At 40.7% G+C, this 25,700-nt stretch overlaps 1 protein-coding gene across 3 annotated transcripts in view; it reads right to left on the minus strand.

Annotated features, from left to right (window-relative positions):
* Positions 1–1,028: 1,028 nt before the first annotated feature.
* NPNT (nephronectin) overlaps positions 1,029–25,700 on the minus strand; it is a 76,296-nt gene continuing 51,624 nt past the window's right edge. Inside the window, exons 9-12 of one of the 3 annotated variants that reach the window (XM_007452159.1) lie at positions 11,239–11,325; positions 10,656–10,754; positions 2,995–3,251; positions 1,029–1,612 (exon numbers count right to left, since the gene is read on the minus strand). In XM_007452159.1, the coding sequence (XP_007452221.1) occupies positions 1,502–1,612; positions 2,995–3,251; positions 10,656–10,754; positions 11,239–11,325 (554 nt within the window). In that variant the 3' untranslated portion in view covers positions 1,029–1,501. The remainder of the gene's footprint in view (positions 1,613–2,994; positions 3,252–10,655; positions 10,755–11,238; positions 11,326–25,700) is intronic. The other 2 variants (XM_007452157.1, XM_007452158.1) reach the window with 2 other exon arrangements.

The raw sequence follows: 25,700 nt of genomic DNA on the forward strand, positions 1-25,700 counted from the left end.
CTCTCTGTACCAGCCCTTCATATACTTGAAAACCAGCAGTGGTTTGCCCCTCAGTCTTCTCTTCTCCACGCTGAATAATCCCAGTTCCTTTAACTTTTCATCATAGATCTTTTTTTCCAACCCTTTAATCATCTTTGTGATTCCTGGCAAAAACAGCAGAAAATAGTTTGATTACTTAATCGGAAATAAAGAAAAGCCTCAGGAATAAGTTGCCTTTTAAAAGTTATGTATTCTGTTTAAATCTAAAGGTAAACTTTGCAGGGAGGAAATATAGTTAGGGGTTCATAGATCTTAGAATTCCAATCTTGTCCTGTTGATTTAGTGTGTGTATGTGTGAGAATCTCATTCCAGCACGTCTGATGCCTCAAAGCATGAGACTCGCTTCCCAACCCTTCCTGACCCAACAGCACATAAGTTGTGATCTAGACCTGCCTAAATTTATACTCATTGAAAAGTCAGTATGAAAATCTATTTCAACAGAGCTTCCCCCATGCTTCCCCATACCCAGCTCCCAGAAACAGAAGCTCTTCTCTGAAACAACCAGAACTTTCATAAAGCTTCTTACATATTACCAGAAAGAACCATATTGTTATGGTAAAGGCTGTTGGTTTTAAAGTGTAACCTGAAACAGTGAGGGTTTTACATGTTAACTACAGTTTCCTGTCTATTACTTTGTAGTGATCAAACTCAAGGCCGTTAAAAAATTCATCTCCCTACAACCACAGATACCTCTTCCAATTTTCTCTTGCTGCCAGTATAAGGTCATGGAACTGGATGCCATTCCACCATGTATTTTTTTTTAACTCAAGAGATCATAAGCTGCCTTTCCCTTGCAACTAGAGTCTGTAAATATTAGGAACACATAACTACTTAACACCAATAACACATTTACACAAAACACAGTACTACTAACGAGGGATTGCGTGCCCACTCTACATAATTGTCTTTAAAAGAAAAATACAGATAACAAGAATAAATGCATCTTGATATGCTACATACCCTTCTTTTATAAAGTGAGTGGCAGTGAAAGTCAGAGTTCAGGTCAGACCAGAACTACCAAGTGGAGAGGAGAAACCAATTTCACAAGCACATTGTACAACGCATCTTAGGGGAAGTCAATACTACTCATGGTACAACACTGAACAGATAACAGAATGGTCATTTGCACAGATTTCTTTTGAAAACTTCTCTAATTTGCTACAGGGAACACCTTGTAACCAGGATGAAGGACGGTATAGGTCACACACACTGAAGGCCTTCTTAAGAGACATGGGATGAAAGGTAACACCCAAAGATGGCTTTGGACACATCTACAGATGCCCCCCTGTATTTCAAGGAAGGTGCCACTGTTCACTGGGATTGCACAAAAGCAGGCCAGCAAGATGTGGGTCACCAGCCAGACTTTCTCCTGACCCACTCTTCTCCTAGGCCTGATACGAGGGAGGAAAGGACAGGAGGTGAAGGTTGGAAAAAGAAGAGGGAGCAACACGGGGCTTCATTGCTAGTTCTGGAGTTGCTCGCGTTCTTCAGAGCAGTGGCCTTTTTTCAAGCTCACATCATCCAATCCAATCTCCCCAGTGCGACCACGCCTTTTTTCACCTTTGAAGATGACCTAGGGAGAGAACGTACACACCGGTCAAGCCTCCTCTGCCCCTTTCCAATGCCTGCTCGTTTAGCAAAATAAAGACAAACTTTCCCCAAAACTATACAGTAAACTTACTTAACAGAAGGAAAGACTAGAACAGAGTTGCCAGTGTCAATGAGGCTTGCCTTCTGGTAGAAACTTAAGTCGTCAGTAAATCGTTAACCAGACCCCATTGCCCAGAATCTGTTACTCTTTAAAAAAGTCATTCTAAACAATGGACTGCTTCCATTTAGGAATGATTATGAAGTGGACACTTCTGACCAAGGTCAGAAGTAAAGAGTGTGATGGAATATAAAGGTGTAGAAATTAGGAGTCAAAGATCTGAAAGATCATAATCGTGCAGCCTATCTTAGACGTTTTCTAGTTCCTCCTCTGGGTTAATTTAATATAGTTTTGTTGCCTAAAATGGAATAGAATCAAACACCCTAATGCAATCACAGTGTTGTTTCACTTATGGAAAGACCAAAATCTTTCCTGTATTTTATCTAACGGAAACCTATGTTAGGATGTGAAACAACTTATTTTTATATTTCCAAACAATGTAAATATTAAGAAAAATTTTAAGAAAGAGAAACAGAGTAAAACAAAATCCAAGACTCTGATACAAGCTGTCTTCATGGAGTCTATTCTTTCTTTTAAAAAGTTTCTAGACATTATACCTATAGGTATAGAGGCAGAATTTCCTAATAACTGTTTTATTAGGATCAACATAAAGACACTTTTTCCAAATACATTCACTATTTCAGTGGGGTGTTATAGATCATTTTATTGCTACCTATGACTTGATTACTTAGGATAAAATTTATATATTCAATCAAAGCTTTTCCCACCACCTGTCCTGAATAGGATAATACTTTCCAAGCATATTGTTCTGGTTTCCATCCAAGGCTGCTTAACTATGATCTCTGAGGCAAAGGGAAAACAAAGACTTTAAAGAAACATTTCACCCCCCAAAAAAACCACTTTAGGGTAACTCATGGTGGTCAAAGTTTGAAGTACAACGAGTTTAAGGAAAAGGAAAAGCAGGTACCCTGCCGCCACCCTTTGAAGTTTCTGTTAACTTTTTTTTTTTCACTTTTTCAACTCCTACAATTTTTTTTCATTAAAAATAGGGGCTATTCACCAGGGTGGGGAGAGTGACAGTGGTCAGAGGTTGCCGTGAAGAATGTGTACGAAGGGGCAGAGCGGGTATAGAAAGAGGCAACGTATGGGGTCACCCATCACGCCCGGCCAAGGCACAAGCCTTCCGCCTAAATTCAGGAAGAGACGGAGGCGTCCATCGCAGACCCCAGAGTTCTCCTCTGAAAGGAAACCCTCCCCGGTTCTGCCTCCCCGGCGGGTCTACTTACGCTCTTGACGTCAGCCCCTCGCAGGGTGATGCGCGTTTGCCTCCAGCTGTGGCCACCATTTCTTCCCCACAGGGCTGCTCCGTGGGCACCGTGTTTTCTCACAAACACCTGGAGCGTGCCGGAGTGCAGCCCCGTCACCTTGTGCCTGAACGACAGGCACAGGTCCCCTGAGTGCAGGAGGTGGCCAAGGGGAAGCATCAGGCGAGCAGCCTTTCCCGCCGGGCCTTTGGCTGCCGAGACTGTCAGATACTGTCCACCTGCAGGGGAAAAGCAGGGCCGTGTATGCGCGCACCCAGGTCCCTGCTGGTGCGACGGCGGGGACGGGCATTTCGCGCCTCTTGTTTTAGTGAACTTCAGACGGTGCCAGTCATCAGTAAAGAATTCCAGGTTTTCGAAGGAGAAAAATAGGATTTAGGTCCATGGCTGTCTTAAATTCTGTGGTTTTGTATTTACAGAAAACACTTTGCTCCTGAGGAGTCCAGATTATGCCAGGGACAGGCAATAATTAGTCACCCTAACGCTGTAAATATTTCCAGTTAAATATGATCAGACATACACACATTCACCACCTCTTGATCTTCTTGCACCTAGAATCATACTGTCAGGCTGGCTGGCTGGTATGGCGGTGAAGTTACCAGGGAGAATTTTCTAGGTGGATTTTCTGTCTCCTGGCAGTAAAGCAGATGGTGATTTAAAGGGGCACTAGATCTATTTATTCTCTCCTCTCCCCTCTTAAAAAAAAAAAAAAAAATCTATAAAGCACGGGTCCCCAACCCCCGGGCCACAGATCAGTACCGGTCCGCGGCCTGTTAGGAAGCGGGCCGCACAGCAGGAGGTGAGCGGTGGGCGAGTGAGCGAAGCTTCATCTGTATTTACAGCCGCTCCCCATCGCTCGCATTACCGCCTGAGCTCTGCCCCCTGGTGAGTTGTATAATTATTTCATTATATATTACAAAGTAATAATAATAGAAATAAAGGGCACAATAAATGTAATGCACTTGAATCATCCCCAAACCATCCCTCCTTCCCCAGTCCGTGGAAAAAACTGTCTTCCAAGAAACCGGTTCCTGGTGCCAAAAAGTTTGGGGACCAATGCTCTAAAGGGAGAAGGCTCCTTTAAAAACGAGTTTGCTGTGCTTCTCATACCTGACCTCAAGAAGATGCAGAAGTGTTCTGGAAACCTGCCACATCTTCCTGGAGCATCAATAGTATTTGGAGGTAAGCAGTTTAAAAGATTTTTTATATAAATACAAATCCATAACAATATAATTGATATAGAAATTTTCCATTACACATACATGAACACAAAATGTTAGTAAAATCTTTCCCTTTGGAAAGGTCGCTTTGATGATGTGCTTGGATCCCTAGGGCTCCAGAGTTTGCTTCCCTCTATTGTTAGAGGAATTGCAGTTAAGGGGGAAAAAAAAGTTTGAGCAGCAGTGACGTGAGGGACGGTGCTTCTCAAGAGACGGAAAGTTTCAAGTAGTAGTTTGAAACTCAGTCCAAGTACAAGTGACATACCCCTCAGGCTGTTTTATTGCAGCTACCTGAAAAACACACTGTAGTCTCAACACTGACTTATCCATAGGAAAAATGTGGTTGGAATGCTGAACACCTGTAACTGTTTTGGTAGAAACCCCACTTACCTTTCACTGAAAAGCATTCCTTATGCTTAATCTGTACAAGACATGACAAGGTTTGGGATGTCCTATTCTTCAAGTGACTTCTCCTCTATCAAGTCTCCTCTGAGCCTTTAAAGGCCCAAATTGGTGAGTTGTGTGTACCTGTGAGGGCCAGGTTCTGTACGAGGGCCCTCCGGGGAGCATCTCATCTAACCTTGCTAACAAGCCCGTGAAGTGAACACTTATTAGCTTCTGCACCTGCAAAACAAGCCTAAGGCTTTGAGAGGTGAAGTCACCCAAGATGTCACCCAGCCAGTAGGCAGCAGAGTAACAGTTTGAGTTCAGAACTGCCTGAACCCCTATTCAGCACAGGAATTACTGGTTTACACGTTTCTTTCCCGCAGTCAAAGAGGGTCTCTTACAGTCAAAGAGACTGTGAACTCTTTGATGTCAGAGCCAACCTCTCTTCAAACCCCATTACACTCCTAGCGTATGGTAGGAGTTTAATGCCATTTGTTGAATAAATGACATTCCAAGAATACAGCAAAAAACAACAGAGAAATAGATCCTGAGTCAGGTACTTGACTCACCAAAAACAAACACAGTTTTTTGTACTCCTTCCACCCCCGTCTTCCCCAAATTAATCCAAACAATATTTTGAGCCAAAATATTTAGATGGATTTCGAATGTCTCCCTGTTAGTCAGCTTTTTGAATCATCACAGGTATTTTGGTTAAGACTAAGATATAAGGTTATTACAGTTAACCTGCAAGTTTTAAGAAAACAAGGATTATCTTAAATCCCTGTGGAATGTATACTAATATCACTATGCCAGACACTGCCTGCAGTAAGACAACCTAACAAAAACCAAGACATCCTAATAAAAGAGTCAAATAATCATTTTATATAGATTTTTAAAACTCTATAAATGAGGTTACTATTGCTCTTCCCCTATAGGGCTACTCTGTGGCCACTAGGATTTTTTTCTTTTTACCATGAAGAATTCTTTCACTTTTTTTTTTTTGCGATATGTGGACCCCTCACTGCCGTGGCCTCTCCCGTTGCGGAGCACAGGCTCCGGACGCGCAGGCTCAGCGGCCATGGCTCACGGGCCCAGCCGCTCCGCGGCATGTGGGATCTTCCCAGACCGGGGCACGAACCCATGTCCCCTGCATCGGCAGGTGGACGCGCAACCACTGCGCCACCAGGGAAGCCCTCTTTCACTTTTTAATAAATGGAAGTGTTACAAAGTTGGAACAGTAGCTAAGGGAAAAATTGATCTAGACCTCCAAATTACCTATTAAATAAAAATTTCACTTCTGATTCCAAAATACTGGTTTAAATAAAAAATTACATTAAATATTTTCATGGATTCAGTTTAAAGCATCACAATATCTAAAGTTGTTTTTTGGTAAATAATAGATGCTGTAACACTTGCCAGATATATAGGTGATAAAATTTTAATTTCAAACATATATGAAATGATATCTGGACAGGGTTACTAACTGCAGCATTGCCTGAACTACCAAAAGGCTGGAAACAACTGAAACGTCCCTCAATGGATGTCTGGTTAAATACGTTTAAGAAGTGATGGAGTAACCGCCATTCATTTAAGAATGAAGGTGTTATGTATGCACTGATACAGAACAATCTTTGACAACAATGGCTAATACTATTTTAATGGTAACTCTAGGACAGGGACTGCTTTAAATGCTTTACATACGTTTACTAGACACTACTGATGACCCCATTTAAGTAACCTGCTCAAGATCAAAGCTCGTAAGTGGTGATGGTGGGTTTCAGCCCAGGCATTCTGGCTTCAAAGTCCACTCACTTTTTTTTTTTTTCCTTTGGAGTAAAATTGCTTTACAATGTTGTGTTAGTTTCTGCTGTACAGTGTAGTGAACCAGCTATATGTGTACCTATATCCCCTCCCTCTTGGACCTCCCTCCCACAGCCCCATCCCACCCATTAGGTCGTCACAGAGCACCGAGCTGACCTCCCTGTGTTATATAGCAGGTCCACACTCAGGTTAACACTTAAGATAAAATTAAGTGGAAGAAGCAAGGTACAGAAGAGAGGGTTGTTGTGAGGAATAATAGCTCTCTGGAAAGGTAACCAAGGAACTGGTTGCATCTGGGGAGGATGACTGGGGCCCAGGGTTGGGAGGGAGCTTTTATTTTCACTGTTGATTTATTTTTCCATTTTCATGTATTTCAAAATAATGTTTCTTAATGCTGCAATAGACATAGCTGTATGTACACGCTGGCATATTTTATATTTAAACGAATTCCTTGTAGCTACCAGTAGCAGACAGAGTGCTGAGTCAGTTGAGATTAGGGTTCCAGGAAAAGGGCCTCAAGTTTAGCCTTGACACTACAGGAGAAGGGCGTGTGTTCAGGGCCACAGCTATAAGTCTGTAGCACATTATCACATCTGTCAGGAGCACAATTTTCCATTCCCTAGAGGATGGATTAATTTCACTATCTCGCAATTAAGTTTAAGACTGAATGTGATAACAAAACCTAATGAGCACCAGGAAGGTGACTAGCAAATGCACTTATTTTGCAGCTGTTTCTCAAAGTTATAAGTTTGTTTAAGGGAAGGTTTTTTAGAGATATTAGCATATAAGAATATTTGCAAATCTGGATCTTGGATAAGAAATGCACAACATAAAAATCATATGTGGAAATCCAAACATATGTTCCTTTACAAATGGTATAATCTAGATAGAAACAAGCAAACTATTAGTTTGGTAGTTAAAATGATACACAAAAATAATTGATTAAATTGCTTATAGTCTTCTCTGGCCTTAGCATGGGATACATACATAACCCCACCTGAACTGCCTAGAAGAAAAATAGGCACAGAAAGTAAGCTTCATTAGCATTCTCCATCTGAATATGTCAGAATCTGTATATGATTAGAACTCCCCAACATATTCTAAAAAGCCCGCCTACGATTCCGCCCTGATGTAAGCTATGCCCTCATACGTCTTCTAACTAAATCTCTGCCATCTTTGGTCTTCCCATCCATTCTCCCAGCTAGAACCCTGCTCACTGATTCAACCTGGGACATTCCATTCTGAGTCAGAGGCTCCCAGAGCCGGTATAAGAGGCTTTCTAATCCACCCTTTGTCTAATTCTCAAAACAACATCTTGTCATATGTCACCCAGTCAAACATCTCCACCAACAGAGAGCTCCCTGCTTCCGTGGCCGCCTGATTTCTCTTTAGACAGCTCTGACTACGGTAAAGTTCTGAGGGTGAGCAAAAATAGATCCCCCTGTAGTTTTCACCTAGTGATCCGACTTCTTATCCCCTTGTGATCACGGAACAACTGAGCTAGATGTTGTCGGTCTTGTATTTGAAAAGCTGCCCTGCTCCATTATTTCTTCTCCAGGCTAAACATTCTGGGTTCCTCACCTGTTTTTCTACAGGCTCTGAGACACCTCTCCATCCAGGTCATTCTCTTTTGAGTGACCTACAATTACCTCTGTACTTCTCAGACTGGTAAGAACCTACCAAAGTGTATTTTCCGTGCTGGAAAAAATACCTATTTCTATGGAGATGACCCAGCTTTTGGGCAGCAATGATACAGGGTTCACTCATATTGATTTATTACCCACAAAAAGTCTAAAAGTCTTTCACACTTTCTGCTAAGTCACATCTTCCCCCACCTACAGCTGTGTAGGTGGTTTCTCGACCACGAGCTACACCGTATATTCATCCCCAGTAGATTTCACCCTCTTAAGTGTGACCCATTGATCTAATCTTTGCATGCTGTTTGTGTCAGCACACACAGTCGCTTTCTCCTCTGGCTTTACGTTATCCACAGATTGGTTAGTATGCCTTCAATATCCAGTTCATCCAAGTTGCTGGTAAAAACCTGGAACAACCCCAGAAGAGCATCCTTGAGGGGCCAGAGCCAATCACCAGGAGCTATCCAATCACAAGCAGCCGCCACTTCCTTTCAACTTGTTCTGTATTATCACAGCCAAAGGACCATTTCAAACCTGTTTTTTTTTTGTCTACCACTCTGTCAATTCTCTTCTCATTTTTCTATTGGAGGGCAAGTGGATTTGGGGGTCACAACAAATTTAAACATTTACATATGTGACGAATAACAGAAACTGTTGAAAAGTACTAAATTAGTTCTAAAAGATAGTATTTAAGTTCTAAAGGTCAAACATTTTACATAGACTGTCTACAGAGAAGTGCAATGAATTCTTCGGACTATTTAGCATGAATTTTTCTCCCCAGTGTATACCTTACTTGAAAGAGTTATTCATTATGACCATGAACATTATTCGCCATTCTATCACACATGGTTGCTAAAGATCCTTCCTTCTGTAGCACACTACTCCAGGTCAGTGGTCACTCAAATCTACAGGCTTGAGATCTGCTAATCGGATGATGCACACAACCAGGACACAGAGGCCAGACTGGGTAGTGAAAACCCCGGAATTACACAGCTGCTGTTCTGGGCACTGAACTGCTGAGACGGCGGCACAGGCAGTACAGAGAGGCCTGGATGGGAAGTCCATTCTTTAGCTCTGTGGCCTTAGGAAACTGATGTAACCTCTGGCCCTCTGTGAAACAAAAACAATATTACCTGCTTCCCAGGGTCGATAAGAGGATTAGATAAAACTGAGATGATGAATGAGTCAGGACTGTAGCTGGTATTAAATAAATGTTGGTTTCTCTCTTATTCACAGTTATCTATGATATTAATAATAATGTGGTCTGGCTCAGAGTTAACCTTAAATAAGTGAGAGGGAGAACATGAAAGTGAGAATGAGAGGGAGTGTACTGGTGTGTGTGCGTGTGTGTGTGGGGGCATTAAAAATTATTTTATAGTTAAAAGTAATCTAAAAACTCCTTTGAGTTTGTTGGATACTCATTTTTTAAAAGCTTACCTCAAATTTTCATTTTTTAATATCTCTAACATTTCAATCTTAGGGGATCTAATGAATATATTTTTGCACCAATTTTTTAATAACTTGCTACTCAACATGTGCATTAAGGATGAGCCCTAAAATTATCCCCAAGGAGCGTGTGAGAAATGCATCAAAATCTACATTTTAACAAGGCCTCCAGCTGACCTGTGTGCACACTGACCGTTGAGAAGAGCTGGTTTTAACAGAGCATATCCTCAAGTTAACTTTTACATGTTTTGTGCTCTATCTGTACACTTGGGATGGTATTTAGGAACTAGGCTTTTAAAAACAAGTAACATACTTTTTCTTCATGTCTTGTATCTTTCATTTCTAAGTCTAGAATCAGGAGTATAAAAAGGAAAAAAAGAAACCAAACTCCTCACCCTTCCATTAAGTTGGACTCACCCATATAAGATTTAACTACTAAAGGGAGGGTAAAAAGCCAACAATAATATGTAGCTCTGCTTCCTGAAATAAGATGACAAAACATACTGTAAGTTTTGAAACTTTATAGATTCATAGGAAGTGTGCAATTTAAAAGTCTTAAGTTTCCAAGGGACTATATTTAAATCTCCCTTTCTTATAACATTCTCTTGTGGAATAAGTGGTGGTAATTTATAACTAATTTCTCCAGCAAACAAATTAGTATGAAAATTAGACTGTGAGAGAGATTCACAACTTCGCAGGAATTTCCACTGTCTCCTTCTGCTACATCTTAAAAAAAAAAAAAAAGACATAATCAAGAAAACAACCACAGGCTACTATGATGGCTGCTGTACCACAATATTATTTTTATGCTTGGGAATGGGGCACTATACATAACTTGAAAATTATATTTTAGAATGAGTCTACATGTTTTATATATACAAAGCTTTTTTTGAGAGAAATTAGCTGGCCTTTTAATAAACTGCTTGTCTACTTTAAAATTCTAATAGCTAACAAATTCAGATCACCTAAAAAAATAGAAGATGAATGCTGGACAAGCTTTCTTTATCCTCTCTATTAAGTAAACACAGAGCTGCATTATAGTATCCTTGATTAGCACAACTGGGGTCCTCAGATAGGACCCGACCGAAATGTGTACTCGGGTAAATGGTTTTACCTGCTGGATCCCTCACTGGTTCCCAGTGCAAGTCACTGTCTTTTTCTCGGATCCATCCACAAAGCCCATGGTCAAAATTACAACTGTGTATCAGAACGCCTGAAAGGAAATAACCAGAAACATGAGTAGACCACAAACCCAACAGCTAATGACAAAAATGAATTTGTGAACTAGGGGTATCTGTACAAGTGTTCTCTCCTGTCCGCACTTAATTATCCCACCAGAATGTCCCTTCATGAGATCAAAAGGAAATCACATGAATCCTTTCTCAGCACAATTGTGCATCAGTGCTCAGCTGTAAAAATAGAACACACAATTGTTGCCAAATTATGACCTTCTTACATCACTTATAAAATATGATTTCCTAAGCTCAAATGCTGCTTTTATATTTTTTTTAAAAAAAAGATAATGATGATTCAGTTTTTGCTCAACTGATTTAACTAGAGAGGAAACCAAGTGGTAAAAAAAAATGTATAATTTTCCCAGATGTAACCGAACAATCTACAATTTAAAAGTTATTTTAATGAAATGGAGGGAAAAAATAAAATGGCATCATAACGGTCCTAAGAATATAGGGATCTACCTGGATCATCCTTTGCTTCATCATCTGCACTGACTCCTCTTTCAATTTCAAATATTTCAAACAAGTCATTTGAAGGCTGCCGCGGAACTACAAGAGAGAGAGGCATTTTGTTTTGTTTCGATGAGGCATTGACAAAGAAGCATTACCTTTACCGATGGGGCAGGGGGAAAAGACCTAGGTATTTCACTCATCTGGAAGAATCCAAAATATTTAATCACAGTTCACATGAAGATTCATGAAGTTTGTTCTGCAGAGATCTTATACTGTAACATTTATCTGGGTACCATTTTTAAAAATGGGTTTCAAAAGTCTCTAAAATTCAACATAAAATACATTAAAAAGTCTTTATCTGGAAAATACATTTTAAAACAGCTACCAATTGCGAGCAAAATATCTCTATGAAATTCTAAAACTTGTCTATGAAAGATACATTATGAACTCTAAATTAAGGCTGTTTTAATGGAAAAAAAAAATGCCCGTAATTGCAGCGAATGGTTTGACCTTCTAACCAAAACATGGACTCCCCTCCAGTGAACCCTACGTATGCTATGGCTTCTGGGCTTAAGCAGGTTCCTTGGCCCCTTTAAGATCAAATCCAAACTCCAAATTGCACAGCATTCACAATCCACCCCCAAAACACACAGTACTGCCCAAATATGCCATTCATGTTCACGTCTCTGACCCCATCCCCAGCTTGGGACTCTCTTCTCCCTGGTAACTAACCAGCCAAACTTCCCCTCTCTGTTCAAGGGTCAGTGTAAATATCACTGACTGGGTGAAAACTTTCACATTCTGGGCGAATTCAAATCTTCCCCCTTGTACTCTGATGGCTCATGTTTACACACCTCTATTACCCTCTTTCCTAAAGAACGGCAGTTATTTACACACGTGTGTCTCTCCCTCTGCTGATCTCTGAGGTCCTGGAGGTCATCGATCATGTCTTACTCATGTGGCATTCCCAGGGCTTGACCTAGTGACAGGCACTCAACAAGTGTTTATTGAATGAATGGGAAGGTCTTGTCAGAGACCCATGTACTTTGTCAACCCTTTTCCTCAAATGAAACAAGTGGGACAGAGCTGAAAAATAAACTTTAAAAAATGGATTCGTATAAATCATTATTTGCTCATTCATTCAATGTACATCTGATCACCACCCATATGCCAAGCACTGGGGTAGGTCCCGAGGAGACAAGGTAAGAGGGTGAACAAGACCAACAAGAACCTGTCCCCTGTGGAGCTTGCATTCTAATGGGAGAGGCAAACATTAAACATGTAGATAAAAGAACACCACAACTCTAAATTCCGATGAAAACTAGGACGGAAAAACACCAGATGATGTCAGGGAGAATAGCTTGGTTGGGAGTGGGGAGTGTGTGAGAATGTTGGTGGTAGTGGAGGGGAATTCTTGGCCAAAGATCAGGGAATCCTCCCTTTTCTTTGCCAGAACTTAAATTAATTAGCTCTATTTTTATAAGGCAGGGAGTAAAAGATGTAGAACACCAAGGAACACACATCAGTCAAAAGGGTTCTTTTTCATTAATGTTCCAATTATTTTTAGCAGTAACTTTTTAAATCAAGTAAACGAACCCATAATATTTGCACTGATTTTTTGAGCTTACTGCTTTTGAAGTTTTTCCTTTTTGTTGCAAAAGTCCAAACAGTGAAGCCCCTTCCTCTTCCACTCCCCCCACTCACATAAGACCCCTCTACACACAGCCTGAGAAAGATGAAAGAAGAGAAGCGGGTCAACGGACAAGATCTGGGGATACAGCCTGATCACAGGTGCCCTGGGAGAGGCAAACGGCCGCCCTCTTTTACACTCAGATGACTGACAGCAATGCCATCCAATTCCAGCTTTCCTTTCCTCACTTGGAGCTCTGAGAGGGAGACCGCCTCTTATTTACTAGAAATATTACAGAGTTGTAGGCATACATGCTTCATCTCTCATGACAGAGAAAGTTAAACACACACACACACACACACACACACACACACAACTCTATAGAACAACACTTTTTTGTTCCCTTCTCTTGTTGTAACTTATAGAAATCATCTCTGGATTGTAATAGTTCAAATCTTACAGTACCATATTTTAGGGGTGTTATGATGGTTTGTCAGCACCCTTTTCTTCAAGTGAAGGATGGTCAAATGGTAAATGGAGTCTTGGTGCAGAGGGAGAGGATCCTAAAAAGGTTACCTGGCACAGGGACCTGTTTTATAAAAGATCAAGGACATCCTCTCTGAGCAAGCACCATTCAGTCTGAGAGTGAAAGAACATGGAACCTTCCAAGCAAAAAGCAAAGTGCTGGAGTGGAGGAAGACCGAGTATTTCAGGCAGTAAGTACAAAGACAGTGCTCGGGAACATTAGAGAAAGGAGTTCACAGTGTCTGGAGGATGCTCAGAAACGAAGAAAGTGGGATGGGAGGAGGTTAAAAGAAAGGAATGAGACCACATGTTTGGAAAACAGTCACCCAGAAAATTAGTTATCTAACAACTCGCAAAGTGCCAGATGGTTATTAGTATTTTAGGCACTTGGTTTCCAAGAACCTTTTAATTTAGCAGTGGACGATCATGCACACCTTCATTGCAATTCACTGGGAAACATGCCAAGGAATTTAGACCTGAAATGCTCCGCAGCTATTAGTTCTTACAATTTTGTGTACTCCAGTCTGTAGCTCTGCCAAAGTACTGAACGAATCCTCCTTCCTTACGCATACCAGTATGGATTGGTAAGCATCCCACTGACGTGCCAAGAGAAGGCTCACTACTCACTCCCTGGTATGTTTTACAGTTTACATAAAATTATTAAGTAAAATAATTTCCACTATGTACAAGAGAAACAGGTGAACAAACAAAAAAAAGCAGACTAGAAAAAACAGTGCTAAGAAATACACTCCCACACTTCACACTTATATGGTCAATTAACATATGACACAGGAACCAAGAATATATAATGGGGAAAGGACAGTCTCCTCAATAAATAATGTTGGGAAAACTGGACAGCCACATGCAAAAGAATGAAACTGGATCGTTTTCTTACACTACACACAAAAAATGACTGAATGGGCTTAAAGACTTGAAAGTAAGACTTGAAATCATAAAACTCGTAGAATAAAAACCATAGGTGTTAAGCTCCTTAACGCTGGCCTTGGAGATGATTTTTTTAGATCTGACGCCGAAAGCAAAATAAATAAGTGGGACTACATCACTAAAAACCTGCGCAGGAAATCATCAACAAAAATGAATGGGAGAAATATTTGTAGATCATTTAACTGATAAGGAATTAATATCCAAAATATATAAAGAACTCATACAACTCCATAGGAAAACAACCAATCTGATTAAAAAAATAGGAAGGGGCTTCCCTGGTGGCGCAGTGGTTGAGAGTCCGCCTGCCGGTGCAGGGGACACGGGTTCGTGCCCCGGTCTGGGAGGGTCCCACATGCCGCGGAGCGGCTGGGCCCGTGAGCCGTGGCCGCTGGGCCTGTGCTCCGCAGAGGGAGAGGCCACAACAGTGAGAGGCCCGCATACCGCAAAAAAAAAAAAAAAAAGGAAGATCTGAAGACAGATTTTTCCAAAGAAGGTATACTAAAAGTGCATGAAAAGGTGCTCATCATCACTAATCACCAGGGAAATGCACATCAAAACCATGATGAGATATCACCTCACATCAATTAGAATGGCTACTATCAAAAAGACAGTGGACCCCGGAACAACACGAGTTTGAACTGTACAGGTCCACGCTTAATCATATGGGTATTTTTCACTGAACATGTGCAACAGATCCACCACACCGTCCACAGCTGGTTGAATCCACCACATGATATGGAACCTTGGATGGGGTGGGCCAAATGTAAAGTTATATGCAGATTTTCAACTGTGCAGAGGGTCAGTACTCCAACCCTTGAACAATTCAGGAAATTGCCCAGGAAATAACAGATGGTTATTTGCATGCGGCGAAAAGGGAACTGTCATGCACTGTTGGTGGGAATAGGAATTTGAAAACGTTATGGAGAGTCCTCAAAAAATTAAAAATAGAACTACTGCGTAATACAGCAATTCCACTCTTGGGTATATATCTGAAGAAAGTGAACACACTAATTTGAAAAGATATATGCACCCCTGTGTTCACTGCATTGTTTACAACAGCCAAGACATGGAAACAACCTAAGTTCCCATCAATAGATGAATGGGAAAAGAAGTGGTGGTATATACATACACACAATTAAATGTTCCTCAGCCATAAAAAAGAATGAAATCCTGCCATTTGTAACAACATAGATGGATCCTGAGGGTATTATGCTAAGGGTATTATTATGGCAGACAGAAAAAGACAGATACTGTATGATCTCACTTATATGCGGCATCTAAAAAAAAAAAAAAAAGTTCATAGAACAATAGATTGGTGGCCGCCAGAGGCAGGAGGTAGGAGGTGAATGAAATGGGTGAAAAGGGTCAAAGGGTACAAACTTCCAGTTATAAGTAAATCATGAGGACATATAATGTATGCATGGTGACTGTAGTTAATAATACTGTGTTGCATATTTGAAAGTTACTAAGAGAGCAAATCTTAAAAGTTTCCAATCACAAGGAAAAAAAAATTTATGTTTGGTGACAAGCGTTAACTAGACTTATTGTGGTGATCATTTTGTAACATATGCAAATATGGAATCATATTGTACACCTAAACCGATGTAATGTTACATGTCCATATACATCAATAATAATAATAAAGAAATACACCAATATGCTAATAGAAGTAGTGTGAGTACTGGAAATAAAGTAATCTTTTATCATTTATTGGTTTGTCTTTTGTAGTTCTGTATTTTTTAAGACTGTTTATGTAAAGGATTTCTATTATGAAAGAAAAAGTACGTAAAACATTGAAAGAAAAGAGAGTTCTGTCAGAGTATATACACAGTCTCCTACCCCATAGCAGCTATATGTCTGTTATTTGAATTTTGATTGCTCAAAGAGAACTTTGAATAATCTTGATACCTGTTATTAAATGTGAGGCTATGAAATTGAGATGTATTTGTGAAATTCAAACATATTCTTTGATTCAATGCAGAAAATGTTAATTAAAATACATGACTAGCCTTATCTAAAAACAGAATTATAACCGGGAGAGATGCTAACACACACACACACACACACACACACATATTTATATTTATAAAGACAAACACATATTTGATATATTTTCTGTAGTTGGACCATTAATCCTTAGAATCAGAATGGTATAATTTTAGAGATTAGAAAAGGATAAGAGAAATGCTAACAACACAATTCCTCTACTATCTGTCTGTCCATCCTCCCTCCCTCTATTCCATTCACTCATTAATGCTCTCAATCAAGAAACTGACCATCCACTGAGTACGAGGCACTGGGCTCACTTTTGTGAAGCAATGAGCATACTCTTTCCTTCATGGGATCTACACTCTAAAGGTGAAGACGGACATCTAACAATCTCCTATGTAATGAATGCTTTAAAGGAGAACTAGAGGATGCTATGTGAGTTTTGGTGGTGAGCGGGAGAAGGGGGGATGTCTAAGCTAGCCCAGGAGGAAGATGCATGAAAATCTGAGAGGTGCTGCTTACACTGTGACCTGAAGGATGAGTCGCTGAGCTAGCGCCCTAGAGAGTGAACGGGTGTGAACTCAAACTCATTCTAGGTGTAGAGCTCACAGGGGGAGAGGAAAGGGGAGGGAAGGAGGGAATCAAATGAAGCTGGAGATGCAGGCAGACGTTGCGGGGCCTTTTAAAGCTCTGTAAATATTGTGGACTTTATTCTGGTGGAAACTTGAAGTCTCAAAGATTCTAACAGAGGAGCGCCAAGATCACGTACATCATTCTGGCTGGAGCACAGAGAATGAACAGGAGGGAGGAGGGAGTGGCTGTCAGAGGGCAGTTAGGACCAAAATTAACATAAAAAAAAAGAATGTTCATATACTCTTTAGAAGATTTCCTAAACATTTTTCTTCCATTAGTTAACGTTTCATCCACCAAGACGTATGTCTTATAATCTTCCGCATGAACTAAAACGCAGGGAACGTACAGGCACTGAAGCCAGCAGACAGCCAGATAAAAACGTGGTTGGCTGGGGCTCAGGGGCCCAGTACGTTCCTAGCGGCTAGGGAACCCGGAGCCCTGGAGCCTGTGAGAAGAATTGGCCACACAGATAAGCAAGAAACTTCTTAAAAGGAACTCCATCCCAGAACATTCTATTAAATATATTTTCCCCAGGGATATAATATTAATATATAGCCTGCGTTCATGAATGAAGTTTCCCAAAGAGTCAACTGCATATTTTTACCAAAAAGCATTAAAAGTAAGCACAGTGAAGTTCATGTAAATATTATCACACACATCTCCCACCGTCAGACTTCTTCCAAACAGTAACTACTATAGCAGAATGTAAGCACAATTTATTAAAGGTAGGTTTGCAAATTCTGTTTCTGTTCTAGGGTGGCTCCCATGACATTACCCAGGCCAGCTCTGGCATCTGTTGTTGGACTAAAAGATTAAAGATAACACAGTCTTAAATTCTTTCTATGCTTGGGGATTTAGTTCATCTGAAGAGAATGGTATGTATGTAACTTTCCTAATATCCTGAAGGCTCTTTCTGGTGGCGAAATTTAGAGATGACAGAGTGGGGATGAGTGACAAGGGTTTTAAGAGGCCACCTCTTGCATCTCCCCTCCACACCGCTTTCTCTCCTCCTCTCCCTCTGCCCCCTCCCTTTCCTCCTCTGCCCCTTTCTTTCCCTCTCCAGATGAAGAACATACACATTATAGCTTTAAATGACCAGACAGAAGCAAATAAAAAGACTGGAAAAGAGATTCTGACATTTCCTTAACTACGTTAGCGAAAATTCCCAGCCATCTACTGATTACTAGCAAAAAAGCAAAAGGCTGCTGGCCTCAACAGAAATAAGCCCTTGTGTGCTAAAGCTTTCACTGTGTAGGAAAAATCCAAAAAGTTCAAAAGACACCTTTGGGCTGAGAGTAAAGAGCAGAACTGGGAAAAATTAAATCTCTAGTGAAAGGTGGAACACACACACAGCTAACAATAATGAGCCCCAATTTGTGACTCCCCTCTCTCTCTTCTAATAAAGTTTCAGGACAACTTGAAGCACTGCCTGGAACAATTGCTAAGTGTGGCCATAAAGGTGATGACTCAACTTTTCTAGATCAGGAGATCATTTGACAGGGACCGTGGAGGGAGAGAAGGAAGGAGACGAGAGAGGGGATGCAGGGGCGAGGCAAGAGATGGCATCTTAGACTCCTTGTCTTTCATCCCCACTCTGTCATCTCTAAAGATCCCTGGGTTTTGCCACCAGAACTGTTTTTATCCCCTTGCCCTCTTCTAAGCCAAAGGAAGTCAGAAGGTTAGGCGCTGTCAGGACTGAGTCCGAGTACTGGAACAGAATGCAGGCGGTGCCATAGCCGACCATTTGACTACAGTATAGCTGCTTGGGTGAGTGCGGCACGAACACCCCCGAGGTGACACAGAAGCTCACCTACTGTGGGGGACAGGTGTCAATGCGCTCAGGCCAAATGAATCACTTTAGAGGAAGAAAGGAAGCTTTTATTTCTGATACTTATCAGACCCATCATGTATGTTTCTCCTCTAGACAGATTCATCTCTGAAAAGGCTGTTGTTACTATTTGCTCGGTAAAGAAGTTGAGGTGATGCTGTCTCTGTTTTAACATCACAACTGTTCAATTAGGTACCGTAAACCCCTAAATAAAACAGGATGTTCCAATTATTTGGTCGTAAGTAAAGGGTCTATAAAATAGCAGCTTTCTATTTTCATTTTCTCTGCTCCCCTAATAGCTCATACTTGCAAATCAATTTGTTTCTAAAGGATCTGGTTAGCCAAAAACATCCTTTAAAATATTGTGAACATTAAAACTGTAATGAACCATAATAAAAAGCATCAGAAAAATATAAACTCAAAACCAGAACACAAAATAGGGCTGCGTTTTTATGAGTTAAGTAGGAAATGTTATCATTACCATCTAAATGAATTCAACAACATCAACAGAAATAGTATAGCTATTGTGTATTGAGTTCTTATTATATGCCAAGCACTCTCTCACCTAATTTTCACAACAGCCCAATGTAGTAGATACTATTATTATCACCTCTTACAGATGAGGAAACATAGGAAGATTTAGTAACATGCCCCAAATCTCAGAGTGGCTATGGCACAATACTTTTCATTACAACTCTATAGACAAATGTGCATAAAACTCAACAAAAAATCTGATTTCTGACTTTGGTCACGTTCAGTAAGAACTCAATTTATACTTTCCGGAAAGAGCTATTTTTTTCTTTATCAGCCATCATAGGATCCAATTAAAATATACATAAAATGCCTTGAAAACTTTCAGAATTCACAGCACCAGAATCTGACCTACAAGCAGTCCTTCAAAACACTTGCTGAAATTTCATCTTCAGGGAGATGTCAGGCGTCTTCTCAGGGTCTCTCTAGGCCTTACGGTTTACTAGAAAGCAAACTAGTTTGAAGACCTGTTCACCCCTCAGCAGAAACAATCTTTTCACTCATCACCATATAGAATCAGAAAAGATCGTATTTCCATGACTAAGAACAATGTGAACACACCAGCCAGACTCTGTAAAATCCGTAAAAGGGAAATGAGAGAAAAAACCTGTGGACAGCAGGCAGCAAAGCAGCAATCATTAAAGTGCAAACAGTTTTGTTCTTACTGGTGGTGCTTGGAATTTCAACACATTCTCATGAACATCACAGCAACCATGAGTCTGTTTTTCTGATATGGCCACTCATAAGAGCACCTGATATGTATTACAATGTATTCTATAATCTTTACTCTGCCACACTTTTTTTCTTTATATGACCCAGATGCTATATGCTATATTTTAGGCACAATTTTAAACAACCCACATCTGGCTAATTCTGTCTCCATTCAAGACATGGTTCTGCTGGGTTGGAGCTGCCATTATTGGTTTAGAGAGCCCTACGTTTCAGTATAGGCAGCAGATCAGCAGTGTTACCTACTTCTGAGCTTGTTAAAAATGCAGAATCTCAGGCCCTAACCTAGACCCACTGAATCAAAGTTTTCATTTTAACAAAGTCTCTGTGTGACCTGTACACACACTAAAGACTGAGACGTACGTCCCTAGAAAGTCCGATTTAGTAAATTGGTGGTAGGGATTAGGTATCTACATTTTCAATAAGCAGCCTAGGTTGTTCTGGTTCAACTGGGCTTCTGATAACACTTTGAGAAAAATCTACTTCCTGATCCAAGTGCTATTATATTCCTTGCAGAGCTTCCTAGCTAAAGCTGGATAGATCTGACGTGCTCAAGTGTAAAGAAATTTTGAAAGGTTAAAAATAAGTTAAAACTTTGAATGAATTTTTAAAAACCAGTAAGTTCTAAATAAAGTTCACATGATTCACAATCAGAATCCCCTGGGGTACTTTTCAAAACACACGACTCAACTCTCCTGCTGGGAGAGCGGGATTCTATTACCCCTGGCCCTTCTCCTAAGGATTGACTACTATAATAAATTACTGTGACCAGTGACAGTGGGAATGGGAAGATTAAAAATCACTGCATGAAGATAACACAAAGACAATGAAAATCACCTCAAATATCAACAGCTGGATAGATCCATGGTTACTATTTTGGTCTTTTTCCTTCCAGACTTTTATATTCATCCAGACATATGAAGACGTGTATTTTACATGTAATTGGGATCAAATGGCATGCACAGTTTTGTATATTCTTTTCACTTAACATTTTTATAACCTAGGTACTTTCCCAAGTCATTAAACATTTTTTAAAAAAACAACATTACTTCATACTATTTCATGGTATTGCTAGACTGGAATTGCATTTTCCCCTAATGTCCTTTACTTTGGATTCTACATAATGTTTTTCTTATGTTCTCTGCTCTGGGATAGCTCCTACCTGCTCTTATACCAGATTTTTATCTTTGGTGTTCACTTGGTCTCCAACTTTTTAGCAATCCCCTACAGCATACCTCTGGTGTCCAGACAGGCAGCCCACCAGTTAAATCTGCCTTTCTTGCTCTAAGTCTGCCCAGCCCTTTTCTGCTCTCCCCTCCCCTGCAGGCTCTTTCAGAGTCCAAGATCAACCCACTGGTCTCAGAAACCATGCAAATGAGAGCCAATGGTAGAAGGCTATTCAATTTGTGGAGCATGGTCTCTATAATTCTTAGTTCAGCCCAGCCTGACCCGAAGTGGGTTATAATAAACTCTAATCCCAACAGTTAAATAAACCCAGTTAAATCCACTCAGGAAATGATGCACATTATATACCTCTCCAAGAGATTCACAGTGACCATTAGCATATTGAAAAGTCCCACACTTAACAAACCTATTTAAGTGGCTAAACCAAGGGTTTCTTAAATTTATTTGACCTCAGAGCTTTTTTAGGCATACACTTGCATAATATTCCAGAGAACTAATGTTCTATGAAACACACTTTAAGAAGCACTGGTCTGTCCCATGAGTGAAGGAACAAGAATTTCATGCTGTATCAGGTAACTTTAGTGTTGCTCAAATCACGCCTATAGGACTAGCCCTGAAAATACATCTGGTTATAATTCTGTTTCACACAATCTGAAAAACCTAGGGTTCCTCAAGTTAAAATTATTTTAAAAACACATGTTTAATATTTCATATCATACATAAAAAGTCATTTCCTTAATCACATATTATTTAAATGCTCCTGGGACTTCCCTGGTGGTGCAGTGGTTAAGAACCTGCCTGCCAATGCAGGGAACACAGGTTTGAGCCCTGGTCTGGGAAGATCCCACGTGCTGCGGAGCAACTAAGTCCATGCGCCACAACTACTGAGCCCATGTGCCACAACTACTGAGCCCGCACGCAATGACTACTGAAGCCCGTGTTCCTAGACCCTGTGCTCCGTGACAAGAGAAGCCACCACAATGAGAAGCCCGCGCACCACACGAAGAGTAGCCCCCGCTCGCTGCAACTAGAGAAAGTCCACTCACAGCAATGAAGACCCAGCGTGGCCAAAAATAAATAAAATAAATAATAAAAGTGTAACAGAAAAATTATTTGAGCTAGTTTCAGGAGCTAGGAAATATATACTTTGAAACATTATCTCTAACATCGTTTTCCTTCTCACTAACTTTGACTTTTCAGATTTAATAATCCACTGAATAGAACATCAATCTCCAAAAACGAAGGGAGGAAAGGGAGAAAGAGAGAGAAAGACGGTGGAAGCATAATAAAAAACCTCCCCATATTATAAAAATAAGTCAGAATCAGGAAAGAATATTTTTAATTTCTTAAATATAGATTTAATGTGTTACTCAACTAGCTTGCATATGGAAATTGATTACATGATGATAATTTTTATTTTAAAATGCCATGAGTGATTGATCTAATCATTCATTTCTATGTCCCACAAATAGTATTCAATTGCTGATTATGTGCCAGGCATTATTCTAGGTTCTTGAGATATACTAATGAGCAAAACCGAGAAAGACCCCTGCCCCTCAAAAAGCTTATATTCTAGTCAGAAGAGACAAAAATAGACATTATAAATAAGTAAACAAGATATAGAAGGTGATAAATGCTATTTTAAAAAGCAGTAGAGAGTTGTGAGATCAGGTGTGCTGGCAGTGGCTGCAGAGGTCACAGTATTGAAGAGGGGGGGTCAGAGTGGCCTCACTGGCAAGTTGAGATGTGCATGAAGAGGTGAGAAAGTGAGACAAGCTAATAGCAGGAGGAAGAGTGTTCCAGAAAGAGGGAAGAGCTGGAGCAAAAATCCTAAGATGGGAGAAGCTGGAGGAACAGTGAGGAGGCTGGAGTGAAGTGAATGAGGGGAAGAGTGCTAGGAGATGTGATCTGAGGACTTTGGAAGCTGCCGGGAGGGCTTCTGTTCTCACTGAAGGAAGTGGGTGCTAATGCAGAGCTTTGAACAATGACATCTCATTTAAGTTTTAAAAGATGACTCTGGCTGCTGGGTTGAGGAGAGACAGCAGAGGGACAAGGGTGGGAGCAGGCAGACTGGCTGGAAGGCTACCGCAGTACAGATCCGCGGGTCCTCACCCGTCATTCTCAAATCCAAAAGCTGCTTCCATAAACTCATTAGGTGGCAAATCTAACCTTCACTTAACCTAACTTAAATGGCTTTAGTAGCCAAATTAGTGTAAATATTTATGTTTCCCTGTAGAAACATTAATATGCTTCAGTGTGTGCTATACAGCAAATGCACCTTATTACTTTTCTAAAATCTAAAAAAATGCTGTATTACTTATCTGGAAAGAGGATTTTGGACCTGTGCACCAGGGGGAAGTATGGCCTGGGCCAGACTGGTAGCCCTGGCGATGGTGAGCAGTAGCTACACTTCAGATATAATTTGAAGGCAGGGCTGACAGGATTTCCATACAGCTTCGATGTGGGTATAAAAAGTAATTTAAAATGACTCCAAGTTCTTTGGCCTTAGCAATTGGTAGGATGGAGGTGCCATCTCCTGGGGTGGGAAAAGCTGTGGGTAGAATGTGTCTGGGGTGACGATCAGGAATGATTAGACAAGTTGAGTTTGAAACATGTATCTTCCTCCAACTAGAGCAGTTAAACAGGCAGGTGATATACAAGCCTAGAGTTTGGGGAGAAGTCTGGGCTAGAGATGTACTTGTGCTATAATTGTTTTTCTTCCTTGATTTCATTTTAGAATATCTTTATAGCCTTTTCTTGGGGGACAATACATACCTACACACACACACACACACACACACACACACACACACACACACATCACAGAGGAAAGTTCTGTTTAACAACCTCTTCCATTAAACATATATATATCTTTCAATGTAAAGAAAAACACAACTCAAGTATGGGGCTATTTGGAGACTGCTCAACAGTGGCTGTAATTAACATCACCTGAAAATTCATGGAATGAGGAGAGCCAAAGTCTACTCTCAGACCAGTGGAGAATAAGGATGGCTTAAGAAATTATTATGCCAGAAATGAAGAAAACAGTCAATGAATAAATGGTGTTGAACTAAAATAGTGCTAAGGTTCCTTTCTGTTTTCACAATGAATAAATACTAGTTATTTGTTCTGAATTAAAAACAGAACCACTCCCTTATTTGGAATATATGCTAAAGTCTCCAGACAGCAAATTAAGAAGTGTCCAAAATATCCTCATCCATGCTGACTAACCAGCAGCTAGGGCTGAAGATGAAATGAGAGTGGAATTTAATTTTTGGCAGGAATATCCAGAGGCAGCAATGCTATCTGTGGCATGCAACAGCCCTGGCATGGGATCAAGGTAATTCTTTCCCAGGGCATGTCTTTAAGATCACACTCTCTTAGAACAAGTGCTCACAAACATCATCGTAACTCCGTGTCTCCCCAGTTACATCCTGCTAAATTCTGTTGGTGAACTTCAGTGTTACTTATTTATTTTGCGGTATGCGGGCCTCTCACCGCTGTGGCCTCTCCCGTTGCAGAGCACAGGTTCCGGACGCGCAGGCTCAGCGGCCATGGCTCACGGGCCCAGCCGCTCCGCGGCATGTGGGATCTTCCCGGACCGGGGCACAAACCCGTGTCCCCTGCATCGGCAGGCGGACTCTCAACCACTGCGCCACCAGGGAAGCCCTTCAATGTTATTTTTAATTCGTATGTGTGTTGGTATAGACAGGAATAATGGGAAGCAAGAGAGACTTTTAAAAAGAGAACACATTAAAAGGCTCAGAAAGAGGTTGAAAAGTTGCAAATTTTTTTCTGGTAATAAGGGAACCACCTCTTCCTCCTTCAAAACTTCTTTACCTATAGCCTCTATCACCACTGGTGGTACCCAGTCACCCATTAAAAATCTGGAATATTTAAATCCATCCTAGCTCCAGTTTAGATTTAACCACCAGCTTACAGTAAATACAAGGGGTAGCTGTCCAGTTTTTCTCATCAATCCTTGACTCTTGGTAGTTTATTGCACATGCTGTGCTGCTTCCTACGCTTGTGCCTCTGTTGTGTGGTCCCCGTGAACTATAATACCTCCCTTTTTTCATCCCCTTTGCCCCATTTCACTCAAGAAACCTCCCCACTCCCCAAACTGTCCCCAGCCAAAGATGGGTTAGGCACCCTTTCTCTCTACCCCCATAATGTCCCACACAAATCTCTCCCACTAACACAGTACCACAGTTATCTTCGGGGCAACTGTCTTTTCCACCAGACTATAAGGTTTTCTGTTTTACCTTTGTAAGCCCAATGCCTAATATAGGGCCTGGCATTCTAAAACACACTAAAAATGTTTACAGATTGAATGAATGAACACTTAGATTAAAAGTTAAATGGCACGTGTTATATTAAGCTCCCCATCTCTGAGAGTTTTCAAGTAAATATGAATATGTTAGAATTCTCATACTGGATAGAAGCTGTGATCTACCATATAATTTTGTGATACTC

This window comes from Lipotes vexillifer, unplaced genomic scaffold, assembly GCF_000442215.2.
Source record: "Lipotes vexillifer unplaced genomic scaffold, Lipotes_vexillifer_v1.1 scaffold22, whole genome shotgun sequence".
Classification (NCBI taxonomy): Eukaryota; Metazoa; Chordata; class Mammalia; order Artiodactyla; family Lipotidae; genus Lipotes; species Lipotes vexillifer.